General features: G+C 46.0%; 1 protein-coding gene across 14 annotated transcripts in view; it reads left to right on the top strand.

Annotated features, from left to right (window-relative positions):
* The window catches only part of LOC110499983 (membrane-associated guanylate kinase, WW and PDZ domain-containing protein 2), a 285,735-nt gene that overhangs the window by 258,531 nt on the left and 14,516 nt on the right, over positions 1–12,688 (top strand). For 9 of the 14 annotated variants that reach the window (XM_090213774.1, XM_036957236.2, XM_036957235.2 and 6 more), the window contains 8 exons: positions 726–757; positions 4,177–4,399; positions 7,882–7,923; positions 8,567–8,682; positions 9,060–9,252; positions 10,070–10,339; positions 10,972–11,157; positions 11,632–11,866. In XM_090213774.1, coding sequence (XP_090069900.1) covers positions 726–757; positions 4,177–4,399; positions 7,882–7,923; positions 8,567–8,682; positions 9,060–9,252; positions 10,070–10,339; positions 10,972–11,157; positions 11,632–11,866 — 1,297 coding nt within the window. The remainder of the gene's footprint in view (positions 1–725; positions 758–4,176; positions 4,400–7,881; positions 7,924–8,566; positions 8,683–9,059; positions 9,253–10,069; positions 10,340–10,971; positions 11,158–11,631; positions 11,867–12,688) is intronic. The other 5 variants (XM_090213773.1, XM_090213772.1, XM_036957230.2 and 2 more) reach the window with 1 other exon arrangement.

Genomic DNA, 12,688 nt, shown 5'->3' on the forward strand with positions numbered 1-12,688 from the left:
CAAGTTGACTGGATGTCCTTTGGGTGGTGGACCATTCTTGATACACACGGGAAACTGTTGAGCGTGAAAAACCCAGCCATGTTTCAGTTCTTGACGCAAACCGGTGCAGCTGGCACCTACTACCGTACCCAGTTCAAAACGTACTGACGTTGTGTGTCTTGCCCAGTCAGCGTCTGAATGGCACACTTACACCATCCATATCTCAGTTGTCTCAAGGCTTACAAATCCTTATTTAACCTGTTACCTCTCCTTCATCTACACTGGTTAAAGTAGATTTAACAAGTGACATCAAATAGGGATCATAGCTTTCACCTGGATTCACCTGGTCAGTCTATGTGATGGAAAGAGCAGGTGTTCTTCATGTGTTGTGCACTGTGGTGGTGGCAGTTTTCAACGTCCCCTTGGCTTGGAGACCAACGTTACTGTAAGATCCTCTCTGACCCATTGTCTTTCTGGTGCTTCAAGAATCTGCTTCTCAAGGACATTGCTTCTCAAGGACATTGCATCGCACCACTTGGGGTGAGATTATTTTGCAGCCCTCTCATTGCTTTTAGTGCAAATATGTCATCTTTCCATTGGTTTCTTGATGTTTTATTCCGTTTAAGTTTTGTTATCTTTCCTTAGTTCATGGAGTAGCCCTCAGACACAGACAGACCAGCTCAGACCTAATGTAATGGCTGCCACTACTCTCTAGGCTAAACATTGTTGTTTTCTCACTATTGCAGGTCACTATTCACCCTGGAAGACCCCTAAACAGGTAAAATGCATTGTCTTCCGAGCCTCAGCTCTCCCATTAATTCTAATTGACTCATTTAGTTAACAAAATGGCTGCACTGTGCATATATGTTGGAGCTGCTCTGATTGACTTTACTACATAACCTTAAATCTATATCTTCTGAACTTTGGCTGCAGTCTTGCTGCTGTTTAGCTGAGAATGACTACTCTATTCTATTCCCTTCCCTTATACTAACTGTAGTGCTGTTGTCGTGTCTCGGCTGCTGCTGTATCCTGGCCTTGAGTTGGACCCTTCCTCTTGCCATCACATGCAGAGGAAAGGGTTAAGTGACCCCCTCATAGATATAGAATTACTAGACTGGTCATACCCCAAGCCAGATGGGCCATGATCTAAATAAATATTGATGGTCATTCTATGTGGTGTATGTCTATGCACATGACAGTCTACGTCTATGCAAACTGCTAGACCAGATGCTCTTCTAGTAATGCTATATCTATGGTCCAGACTCTGGGATGGCATGGTCCCCTCAACATTCCATCCTTCTCTCAGCTCCTCTGTATCCCTGATAGAGAGAGTGAGAGAACCCTTTTCTAACAGTCATACCGAGAATTATCACTCATCCATTCTTCCCTTCTTCCTTCATCTCCAGGCTGCTATTGATCTGCTACTAACTTGGCTATCTTTCCTGATCATCTTTTGTCATATCTATGTTTTCTCAGATGTCATATATGTCAGACAAAATATACAAATGTTGTATTTTTAGATTTTGTCGAGACAGAATGGTACTAACATGTTGAAAGCTGAAACTTTAAAGATGTCTGAGACCTCTTAGACACCTCTGTTCAAACTTAGCCTCCTCTGTCTGTCTGTCGGTCTGTCTGTGTGGACTCTGTCCCCAAACACTCAATAAACACTCATCCAAACAAGGAAGAACAACAACAACATGCATCAGAGAGCACTCTCTGAGTTGAGTTAGACATGGTGTATTGCCAAGAAACAAGGTGTGTGTGTGTGTGTGCGCACATCCCATTTCATGCTACTTCATGTTCTAGTTTGGCTCTGATATAGCTAACCAGCTCCTAACCCCGGCTCATTTGTGGAGTCTCCGGCGACAGATCATAACATTCCACACATCCATGGACTCAGAAGAAGCCGTCTTTGTGTTATCCCTTCTTGTCAGCAGCTCTCTCAAGCCCTCACATGAATTTTTCCTCATTGTAGCTCATTTCTGTTCTCCTCTTTGTTGAATCTCTCAGTTTCCAACAGATTAATGGTAATTCTGAATCTGAGCTCCCGGAGAAGAAGTGCCTGGGAAAATAGCTATGGAGTCAGGCAGGCAGGCAGGCGGTCCAGCTGAAGCTTCTCTTTCTCTCTCTCTCTCTCCCCCCTAGCGTGTGTTTGTTCCTCTCCACACATTCAGCTGTGGTGGAGAAGAGGCAGAACAGGCTTCAGAGCGACAGCAGCTGCCAACCGCCCCCAACACAGAGTCCAGAGTTCAGCCCAGGTTTAATTGGATATCATTAGTTCCAAGACGATTTCCATAGCCCAAAGAATCTCAGCCCAAATAATCCGACATGGATACAAAGTTTAAAAACTGAGACTAGGGTAGTTCTGTAATTGTAACTCAAAGTTGGTACAAGTAATAATGATGCCCTGCCTTCCGAATTCAGTTTGGAACAAAGCCTGTGCATATATGAGTATATTCTCATATAGTCATGAGAGTGAAGAACAGAATATATGTAGTACTATTGGTGTGGATGCAGAGTCGATTTATGGCCGAACCTGAGAGTATTGTGTGTAGGAAACAGCAGTCTCTAGCCACACACACAGGTCATACAGTCTTAAAGATCCTGACTGCCCGTGACTAAATGAGGGGGAAAGGTTCAATTAAATTCAAAACAACATTATTTATCCCTCTCAGGGCCAGTTAGGAAAGACTGACATACTTCATACTTCACTTAGTACATACAGCGTAATAGATGGAGGGAGAGAGAGACGGAGGAGGTAGGGGAAGTGATAGTGCTATAGTCTGGTCCAGACTTAATAAGATCCCCTGACTGTCACCCTGCCATTACACGGCCAGACACTCAGACATTCCGAAGATCAGTAGCAGAGATGGGCGGAACCACATAGAGTGGGAACACTTTGATTTTGCCTTGGTCCGATGGAACTAGGTGCCTTGGCAGCATCTTTTTATACAGCTCCTGATATCAAACGAGTCATTTTGTGGGGTGGTACTATAGACAACTATCATTCTCACTGTCATCCTAACATACCAATGTGTCATCTTCACTATCTCATCAACACCACTCTGTTTTCTAAAGACAACTGACATTTGCACAACACAAGAAAGCAGCTCAGCTTGTCAAAATAGGTCATAGTGTGTATCACTTCGAATAATCAATGTGGTGCTTATTTCAAATTGGAAGAGAAATCATATTTTATGCACTTAAGCATTTAGCTGCATTGTTTGGTTGTACGCCCGCATAAATTACCACTTCTCTCTTTTTCTCCTGGACGCACACTGAGTGGTTTGGGATTCAACGCTGCTGAGAGTAATTGGGACTAAACAAACCTGTTTTGACACTAGCACTGCTGGCTTTTCTGCATTGTATTGGAGATGCCACAATAGTGTTTTCCACAATAGAGACACCACACATTATCCACCACATCTACATTCCATTATAGTTTCGGAACACACACACACAGACACACACAGACACACACAGACACACAGGTTCATCCAAGAGATTCTCTGAGGGGGTTGAATGCTGTGTGTTTGCACTCCTCCTATCACCATGCCCCTCTAGCATCCACTACAGTCTCTATCATAGAACGTCTTGGGCCGTAGCCACTCTACACTGGGCCAGTACCCTCTGTGTGCCCACTTTGGCCATTTGCCGTCTGCCGCCGCCGACGATAGCGGCACACTGACATGTTTAATATGCTCTCCGCCTGCCCTTCTCTTCCTCCCAGCAGCCCTGAACTGGTGTGCCTGTGCTCTCTCTCCTTCTGCATAATTAACACACTGCTTTTCCAGACCTGCTTTAATAAGCCTTGGCATCTTTTATTTCCTTTAAAACGTTTCTTCACCTCCCCCCTCTCTTCATCTTTGTTGTTGCTTTTAATTAGTCGCCGCCGGCTGGTGCTCATGTTGCTTTGCTGCATTACTACTCCCACTAATATTAGACTGTTGTAGTGAATGACAGAGGTCAATGAAGTCGATGACGTCCATGAAGGCCTCTGTCCCCACCTGTATACTATGAATAGCTTTGCTACCTGCTCTCACCTCATTTGGTTCGTCTAAGAGGAAGTTGTTAGAGTACCAGGACAGCGCCCCCTTGCATCCCTTAGGGATGTCAGTGCGTAATGACCGGGTGAGAACCAGGGTAGGGGTGGTGGAGACTGAACCAATGCCCTGATGTCTGATGTGTTTGCAGGTGTTGGAGCAGTGGGACGCGGCCCAAGGCCAGGGAGGGGGTCAGGGCAGCCCCCAGACCAGTCTGTCTGCCCCCGTTGTCCCCCACAACGCCCCCTTCCTGACCCGCCACCTCCACAGGGCCTCAGTCCCAGACTCTGCCCTCCCCGAGGGCTTTGATCTGAGCAGGCCCGACCCCTATGACCTCTATGAGAAGTCCAGGGCTATCTATGAGAATAGTAGGCGTAAGTACTGGAAACACACTAGTACAACAACAACAACAGCAGCATCAACAACAACAGCCCCATAATATCTGTCTGGGGTTCCAGGGGTTAATGTTCTTCTGAACAGGTGGACCTATGAAGATGCACACAAACACACTCATACACATACACACACACACACACCTCATCTCCTGAATGAATCATTGTAGCCCTCGTGAACAGTAGTCAGGGCTCCATAGTGCAATATAACAATGGCCTCAGCTCCACCTGTTCTGTTCCTATAGGGACATAGTCTGGGTTCTGTTCCTATAGGAACATAGTCTGGGTTGTCTGGGTTCTGTTCCTATCGGGACATAGTCTGGGTTGTCTGGGTTCTGTTCCTATAGGGACATAGTCTGGGTTCTGTTCCTATAGGGACATAGTCTGGGTTGTCTGGGTTCTGTTCCTATAGGGACATAGTCTGGGTTGTCTGGGTCCTGTTCCTATAGGGACATAGTCTGGGTTATCTGGGTCCTGTTCCTATAGGGACATAGTCTGGGTTGTCTGGGTCCTGTTCCTATAGGGATATAGTCTGGGTTCTGTTCCTATAGGGACATAGTCTGGGTTGTCTGGGTCCTGTTCCTATAGGGACATAGTCTGGGTTCTGTTCCTATAGGGACATAGTCTGTTGTCTGGGTTCTGTTCCTATAGGGACATAGTCTGGGTTCTGTTCCTATAGGGACATAGTCTGGGTTGTCTGGGTCCTGTTCCTATAGGGACATAGTCTGGGTTCTGTTCCTATAGGGACATAGTCTGTTGTCTGGGTTCTGTTCCTATAGGGACATAGTCTGGGTTCTGTTCCTATAGGGACATAGTCTGGGTTGTCTGGGTCCTGTTCCTATAGGGACATAGTCTGGGTTCTGTTCCTATAGGGACATAGTCTGAGTTGTCTGGGTTCTGTTCCTATAGGGACATAGTCTGGGTTGTCTGGGTCCTGTTCCTATAGGGACATAGTCTGGGTTCTGTTCCTATAGGGACATAGTCTGAGTTGTCTGGGTTCTGTTCCTATAGGGACATAGTCTGGGTTATCTGGGTCCTGTTCCTATAGGGACATAGTCTGGGTTGTCTGGGTTCTGTTCCTATAGGGACATAGTCTGGGTTCTGTTCCTATAGGGACATAGTCTGGGTTATCTGAGTTCTGCAGAATGAGATGTATTATGTTGTTTTGTCTGTAGATGTATTTCTGTAAATATGATGGAGTATGACAACGGTTTAAGAGTTTCTACTTTTAACTTAGTGCTGACAGATGACTTGATGTTGATACATTTGTATTTGGCCTAGACTCCTTCGTTAGGGGAATCTCTGAATCGCGGATCTCTGCCTCCAGTCGATGTTCTGCCAGAGTGTAGAGTCAAATTAGCCATTTTTTCCCAGGAACATCTCAGCCAACAACCTGTCTTCCTAGGCCGCTATAAACTTTAGGAGCCAACAATTATATTTTAGCCATTAAAGATCCTGTCAGGGGTACAAGCATAGGGATTTCCTTTCAGTTCATTGAGTGTACGACCAAGCTTTTAACTGGGTTGCCAAGATATGCTCGGTAGAAAGATTTGTACGACAGTATACCATTGGTTTTTGACATCAGTAGTCATATCTACTGTATGATTCTGAACATAAAGTGAACTCATCCTTTTGACCAGTGCTAGTGACAGTGCTAGTTTCTGTTAAGTCCGTGCAGCTTGATGTACCATAGAGGCTTCATGATTGACATGCGAGGCTCTAGCCGGTGGACGATGATAATGCTCTGCTCCTCTCTATGGTAGAATCTCTGTGGGCCTGAGTCAGTCGTAGGTGAGGAGAGAGACAAGCTGTGTGCGCGCTTACGCAACACAACCTTTATTAAAGAGGACAGGGCTGTCGGAAGAACTCCATGTCAAAGCCTTTCAGCGTCTCGGTCAATCTTTCTCCGTAGCTTTCCTTTCTCTCCCTCTCTCTCTATCTGCTTTTCTCTCTCTCTCTCTGTCTCGGTGTCTCTCTCTGTCTGTCTGTCTGTCGCTCTCTCTCTCTCTCTGTCTCTCTCTCTGTCTGTCTGTCTGTCGCTCTCTCTCTCCTCTGTCACTGTCTCTCTTCTCTCCCTCTGTCTCTTTTTCTCTCTCTCTCTCCCTCTCTCTCTGTCTCTTTCCCTCTCTCCTCTCTCTCTGTCTCACTCACTTCTCTCTCTCTCTCTTTGTTTCTCACTCTTCCATCATTTCTTTCTCTCCTTTAGTCCCGTGTTCAGTTTAGTGTTAAGTGTCTGTCCCCTCCATGTAACATGCCCCCAAAGTGCTGTTCGTTGCTCGGCTACACGTGCAGACTGTTGGTCAGTCAGGTTAACAGGGTTGAGGCACAGGGCAACTTTTAGGAACACTTTACTTGTTTCCCTCAGTGGTGTGGGAGTTCTAGGTCATGAACATTGGTATTTTTCAGTAACCTTATCTAACTAGGACTGTTCTCAATATAGCCAGGAGACCAATGCAGGCTGTTAGAGAAGAAAATGCACCCATACCCCACAACCATAGACAAGTCAGTGTAGCTTCCACTGATTGTTGATAAGGTTTTCTACAGCTGGAAAAGAATCATGCAGCAACAGGAAATAAAACAGGTTATAATTCATGGGATAAATGTAGGGGTTTATAATATATATTCCAAACTTTAGAATCCTTTTTAAGCTTTATTACACTACACATTTATATTTCCTGCTGTGAATGAAAATGCTCAGTAACAAAAGAGTGGTCCAATTAAGATCCTACATCTGTAATTGGATGCCTTTATTCTAGTAGGGAACCAAGAGACCCCATTGCATGTGAGAGAGCTGGAGTTAGATGGAGATTTATGAATTGTGTACTTTATGTAAACTGCAATAGTCTGGAATATACCAAAATCATCCTCTGGCCAGCAAGGTCATTCTGTCCTTATCTTCTGCCAACATCAATGAGTATTTTTTCCAGCAATCTTATTTAATATAAACTTAAAACACTGTATATGGGTTCCGTGGTAAGACTTGTATCAGTCAGTCTCCTTATGTGTCATCCGCCATCTTTGTTTCCTCAATTAATTCCTCTGGTAACCCAGTGGACACTTGTCTCCGTGATTAAACCTGCTGTAAATAGAGCCCATTTCTCATCACAGTCACTTTGACCCGCTCTACTTCATTTCATAGGAAAGGGTTTTCAGGGTAATGAATATCACTATGTCGCAAATCATTCTGCTTTCCAGTAAAGGCCTGATTGCAGATGAGTTTCTGCTTCCGTAACACATACTGTAAATAACAAGATAGCTGTATTACAAGCCCTAAGCACTTATTTTCCACAGTGTAATGGATGATGTAGGAACTCTGTGCAGACAATGTGCTGAGGCAAGTCGTTTTCTGTCTTGCTCTAGTCTCAGTCTTTTTAGTAGTCTGCTCTGAGTGAGACAGTTGTAAGACAGTGTGTGTGTTGTATTATTGTTTATGGGTGCTCCCTCAATCTCCCTCCCCCACACAGAGCCAGGCCTGCCACGGACCATCTTCTCTGTGGACCACTCTGGTATGTACGTTGGCCCTGAAGAAGACTGTCCACAGGGAGGAAAATGGATTATTCTAAATGTTGTCTTTTTTTCTGAAACATTTCATTTCATTTGCAATGCATTAAAGGCCTAATGCAGTCATTTTATATCAGTCTCAAATCATTCCTGTGCCTTACTGTAATAGATTTCCATTAAAATTGGCAAAATTGGCTTTTTAGCCCAAGAAACATTCTCAAGCAAGAATTTAGCAAGAACTGTCTGGTTTGAGTGGGGAGGGGAAAACTGAAAACTAGCTGTTATTGGCAGAGAAGTTTGGAACTCTCTTTGTTATTGGTCTATTAACCAATATACCACATTGATGTCCCCATGGAAAGCCGAAACTCCCACCCATGCAAACCTGCTGAATAAGGGTCCTGTGTCGATTCTTTTCAACAAGCAACTACCAGGAAATAACACTGACAAAAAATGTTCACACTTTTAGTGTTAGTTCCATCAGCTGTTGTACAATATTATATAAAACACAGGAATAACAGTGCCTTTAATTTCATGTGTTAACTTCCACAATGTGTGATCAATAATCCTCTGGCTCCACATAAATTAGACAGACTGCGGGCACTCCAAGGTCAACACGTGTCACAGGTGTTGTCTGTTCCTTGACCCCAGGGGCAGAGTACCAGGAGGTGGAGGTCCACCTGAGGAGGCAGAAGTCCGGCTTCGGCTTCCGCATCCTTGGGGGAGACGAGGCGGGTCAGCCTGTGAGTCCGGACACCCGTGAGAAGGCTCGTATGAGATGGGCGTGGAACCCTGTCATTTTCTCTTCTCTAACCCACTACATGCATATCTAACCCTGAACCCTGACTGACTGAGAGACTGGTGATGCTGCTGTGGATGGTTACTGGTTTATTGTCTGTAGAGTAACACTAGGCGCAAACATGGAGCCACGTATCTATTCATAAGCACCACTGACATAACAACCACTTATACATGTCATTTCACATACAGTTACTCCCTGCATGTTTCTTGTCCACTTGACCATGGCTACATATTGCTTCAATGTAGTCCTTTTATGAATCCAGCCCTCTGATTGGTCAACTGACTTTTTAACCCCTACCCCTAGCTCTCCATGCGTTCTGATTGGTCTTTTTCCCATAAACAGATTCTGATTGGGGCCATCATAGAGAAGAGCCCTGCAGACAGAGACGGGCGCCTGCGGCCAGGCGATGAGCTCATCTTCGTGGACGGGATCCCGGTGGCGGGGAAGCCCCACCGCTACGTCATCGACCTGATGCACGGCGCCGCCCGCAATGGACAGGTCAACCTCACCATCAGGAGGAGGCTACAGGGCCCAGGTGAGAGGATGGAAGGGGACAGATCTAGGATCAGTTTACTGAAAACTCCTAATCCTAATCATTAGGGAGGAAAACAGAACTCTGACCTTAGAGCATCTTCTAGGGTCAAATTCATCCTACTCCAAGAAGGCCTGATAGTCTTCCTTTCTCTGGTCTTATGTGGAGTCCGGCTGTTGTATTGTACCTTGAATTGTAGAGCTGCAAGAGCCTGCTGTGTGATGAGTGTAGCAGCCCTCTATACACACCTTCCCCCCTCAGATCTCCCCATTCCCTTATGTCAGTTTACACTCCGGCTGCCTTTGGTGCCTGGGGAGGAGAGCACAGCCACCCTGGTGAGATCCCGTCTCCCCTCCTCTGTCTCCCTCTTCTCCTTCCGTCTCCAGTCATGAAAGGCTGTCTGTCTCATCCGTGTCGTCCGTGGTCTTGCCTTTCATCCCTCAAACGTTTGATTCAAAGTAACACTTTTGGAGATGTCAAGACTCTGTCTCTCCAAGAGGTCACACTACCGTCAGTTCAACCTTGATCACTGAAGAAGATGTAATGAGCTCTAACATGACATCTTGGTTTTGAGGGAATGTTAGTTCTTAGCGATTGTATCTACAGATATCTTCAATGGAGGTTTTCTTTTGCATTAAAAAGATCTTTGGATGCAACAATACAGCCGATGAGGTGTGAGAGAAACCATGACCTTTCTCTGATCTGATAGCCAGTCCAGACAGGGCCAGTCTTTGTCCATTGATGAGTGCTGTGCTGGGCTGCAGTGTGGTGGAGAGCAGAGCAGAGCAGGTTAACTCAGCGCTCTGTTACCCCCCCACAGGAGAGCCGTGTCCAGAGAACGGCCGCAGCCCCGGCTCTGTGTCCACCCAGCACAGCTCCCCACGCAGCGACTTCACCAACGTCACGTATCCTGGCAACAACGCAGCCCCACCCACTGACGCCATGGGTACAGGTAGCACCACAGACGGAGAGCCGACCTCCAGCGTGCAGCAGCCACCGAGTGATGTCATTATCCACCGCAAGGAGAGTGAAGGGTTTGGATTCGTCATCATCAGCTCGCTCAACCGGCCCGAGACCGCCGCCGCCATCAGTAAGTGCTGCTCTGTGTCTGTGTGTGTGTGTGTGTGTGTGTGTGTGTGTGTGTGTGTGTACATGTGTTATTGTGCGTCCATGGGTTGTTTACATTACAATGTACTGCCTTATGGCAATTTCACCTTAAAAGGGAAGGCTTCGCATATTATTATGCTCTTGAGTTTTCATGCATTTTAGTCCAGCAGATACGGTCGTTCCAAGCAGAGAAAACCAAATCCATTTTGACAGAAATTGCTGAGAGGAAGAGGTCACAACCATAGAAAAAATGTAACACCTCTATTTTTGAACCATGTACTCCTCGTCTAACCATCTAACCCGTCTCAGTTCCAAATGGTTTCCTGACTGTATCAGTCCCTCAGATCTGAGGTAGCTAGGCTCCAGTACGCCGCGGCGCCTTTTAGTGCCCTGCCCACACTCGCCGTGCATACAACCAGCTGTCTTACATAAGCTGAGAGGGGGCGGGAGAAATGTGAAAAGAGCGAGCAACATAGATAGAAAGAAGAGAGGGAGAGATGGAAAGAAAGCATCCAACCAGTAAGATTAGCCTGAACTCAGACCCATCCTCAACTAACCATATCTGTGTGTCTCTCACTCTGTGTGTATTGTCCTCCGCCTCTCCTCCCATCCCAGGCGTGCCCCATAAGATTGGGCGTATCATCGACGGCAGCCCGGCGGACCGCTGTGGCAAACTGAAGGTGGGTGACCGCATCCTGGCGGTAAACAGCCAGTCCATCATCAACATGCCCCACGCCGACATCGTTAAGCTCATCAAGGACGCCGGCCTCAGCGTCACCCTCCGGATCATACCACAGGAAGGTGAGTGAGACGGGGGGGGGGGGCGACAACGGTCACTAGACTGGAGATAATGGGGGGACCAAGGGGTCAGTAGAGAACTGTATAATGTAGATGTGGGGGGACTTTCAGGGACTGTTGTTAAAACTGTTTGTCATCTTAAATGCAGCACGTTGTCTTACTGTACAGACCGTTTTAAATCCTTTTTTAAAGGGGGTTGTTCGATCTCTGGCTAAGGCACTATTTGCGTGGATCAGCGAGTGATATGTCTGTTTGGGAGAACTGTCTAGTGAGTCGGTTTCTGTCACCATCTTCTAATGCTTCATGGGTGTTTCTGGTTATGACGAGCATCTACTGTAGATTAGAGCATTGTACTGACAGTTCTTTGAAGTAGATGCACCGTGTATTATGTTAATGTGGCTCTGTTTAGCATAGTCTATGCTGTGGTGTGTATCTATCTGTCACTGTGTCTGACACTTCTGTCTGTCTGTATTTCAGAGCTGAGCCCGTCAGCCCCTAGCTCAGAGAAGCAGAGCCCAGCAGTGACCCAGCAGCACAGTCCTCAGGCCCAGCCCAGTCCCGCCGTGGGCCAGCCCATCCCTGCAGTCACCCAGCCCAGCCCTGCAGTCACTCAGCCCAGCCCTGCAGTCACCCAACCCAGCTCCCTGACCCATCAGAGTCCCATCACACAGACCCCAGCCCCCCCACCCCAGATCTACACCCACGACAGCAGGTACGGCAACCGGATGGTCACACACACACACAGACGCACACTGCTTAAAAACACACACACCAATTCATAGCACCCAGCCCAGTTCTAAATATTGGTCCGCCAGGATAGGGCCATAATTTACACAAGCATTTCGCTAAACGCACAATAACATCTGCTAAATATGTGTGTGACCAATAACATTTGATTTGATTTAAGACGTGCAGCATTTGAGTGCTCTATCATTTCCTATGTATTTAAATCGTTTTAAGATGGTTGATCATCTATGTGTATGGGTTCATGTAATCTTTAGGGCTTACAGCACATTTGGAAATCTCACTTATACAGCACAGTAGTATCTTCTTCTTTTTTTTTTATCTCTGGGGTAAAAGCACTATTCCTAAGGGAATTACAGGTGAGAGCGAGGTATTCTCTCCCTGTCTCCAGTTTGTTGTATAACATCACTTAACTCTTATGGACTCCTGAATTATTAACCTAAATAGCTTCTTTATAGACCTACGCTGAATATTTCATCAAGCTCTTACAGGGGGCCCAAAAATGTACCCTGTCATTGTCCTTTCTCTCCTGCTCTGGAGAATGTCCTCTTATTTATTGCCAACTCTGTAAAAGACTGGAGTGTCTTTTTATGTGGTTGAAAATATATATTTCACTTACCACCACTAGTCTTGCCTAAAAGATAGTTTGATTGAAACAAACAATGTATTTGTAAATAACTTAGAATTTGACATGAATTGATTCAGAGAGCATTACCTTCACAACCGAATGAAGTTGGAGCTTTCATATGAACTGGGCACACTACATCGTTTCAACGTTGGTAATTGGGTA

Source organism: Oncorhynchus mykiss, chromosome 21 (genome assembly GCF_057628025.1).
Source record: "Oncorhynchus mykiss isolate SJ-2025 chromosome 21, ASM5762802v1, whole genome shotgun sequence".
In the NCBI taxonomy this organism is placed as follows: domain Eukaryota; kingdom Metazoa; phylum Chordata; class Actinopteri; order Salmoniformes; family Salmonidae; genus Oncorhynchus; species Oncorhynchus mykiss.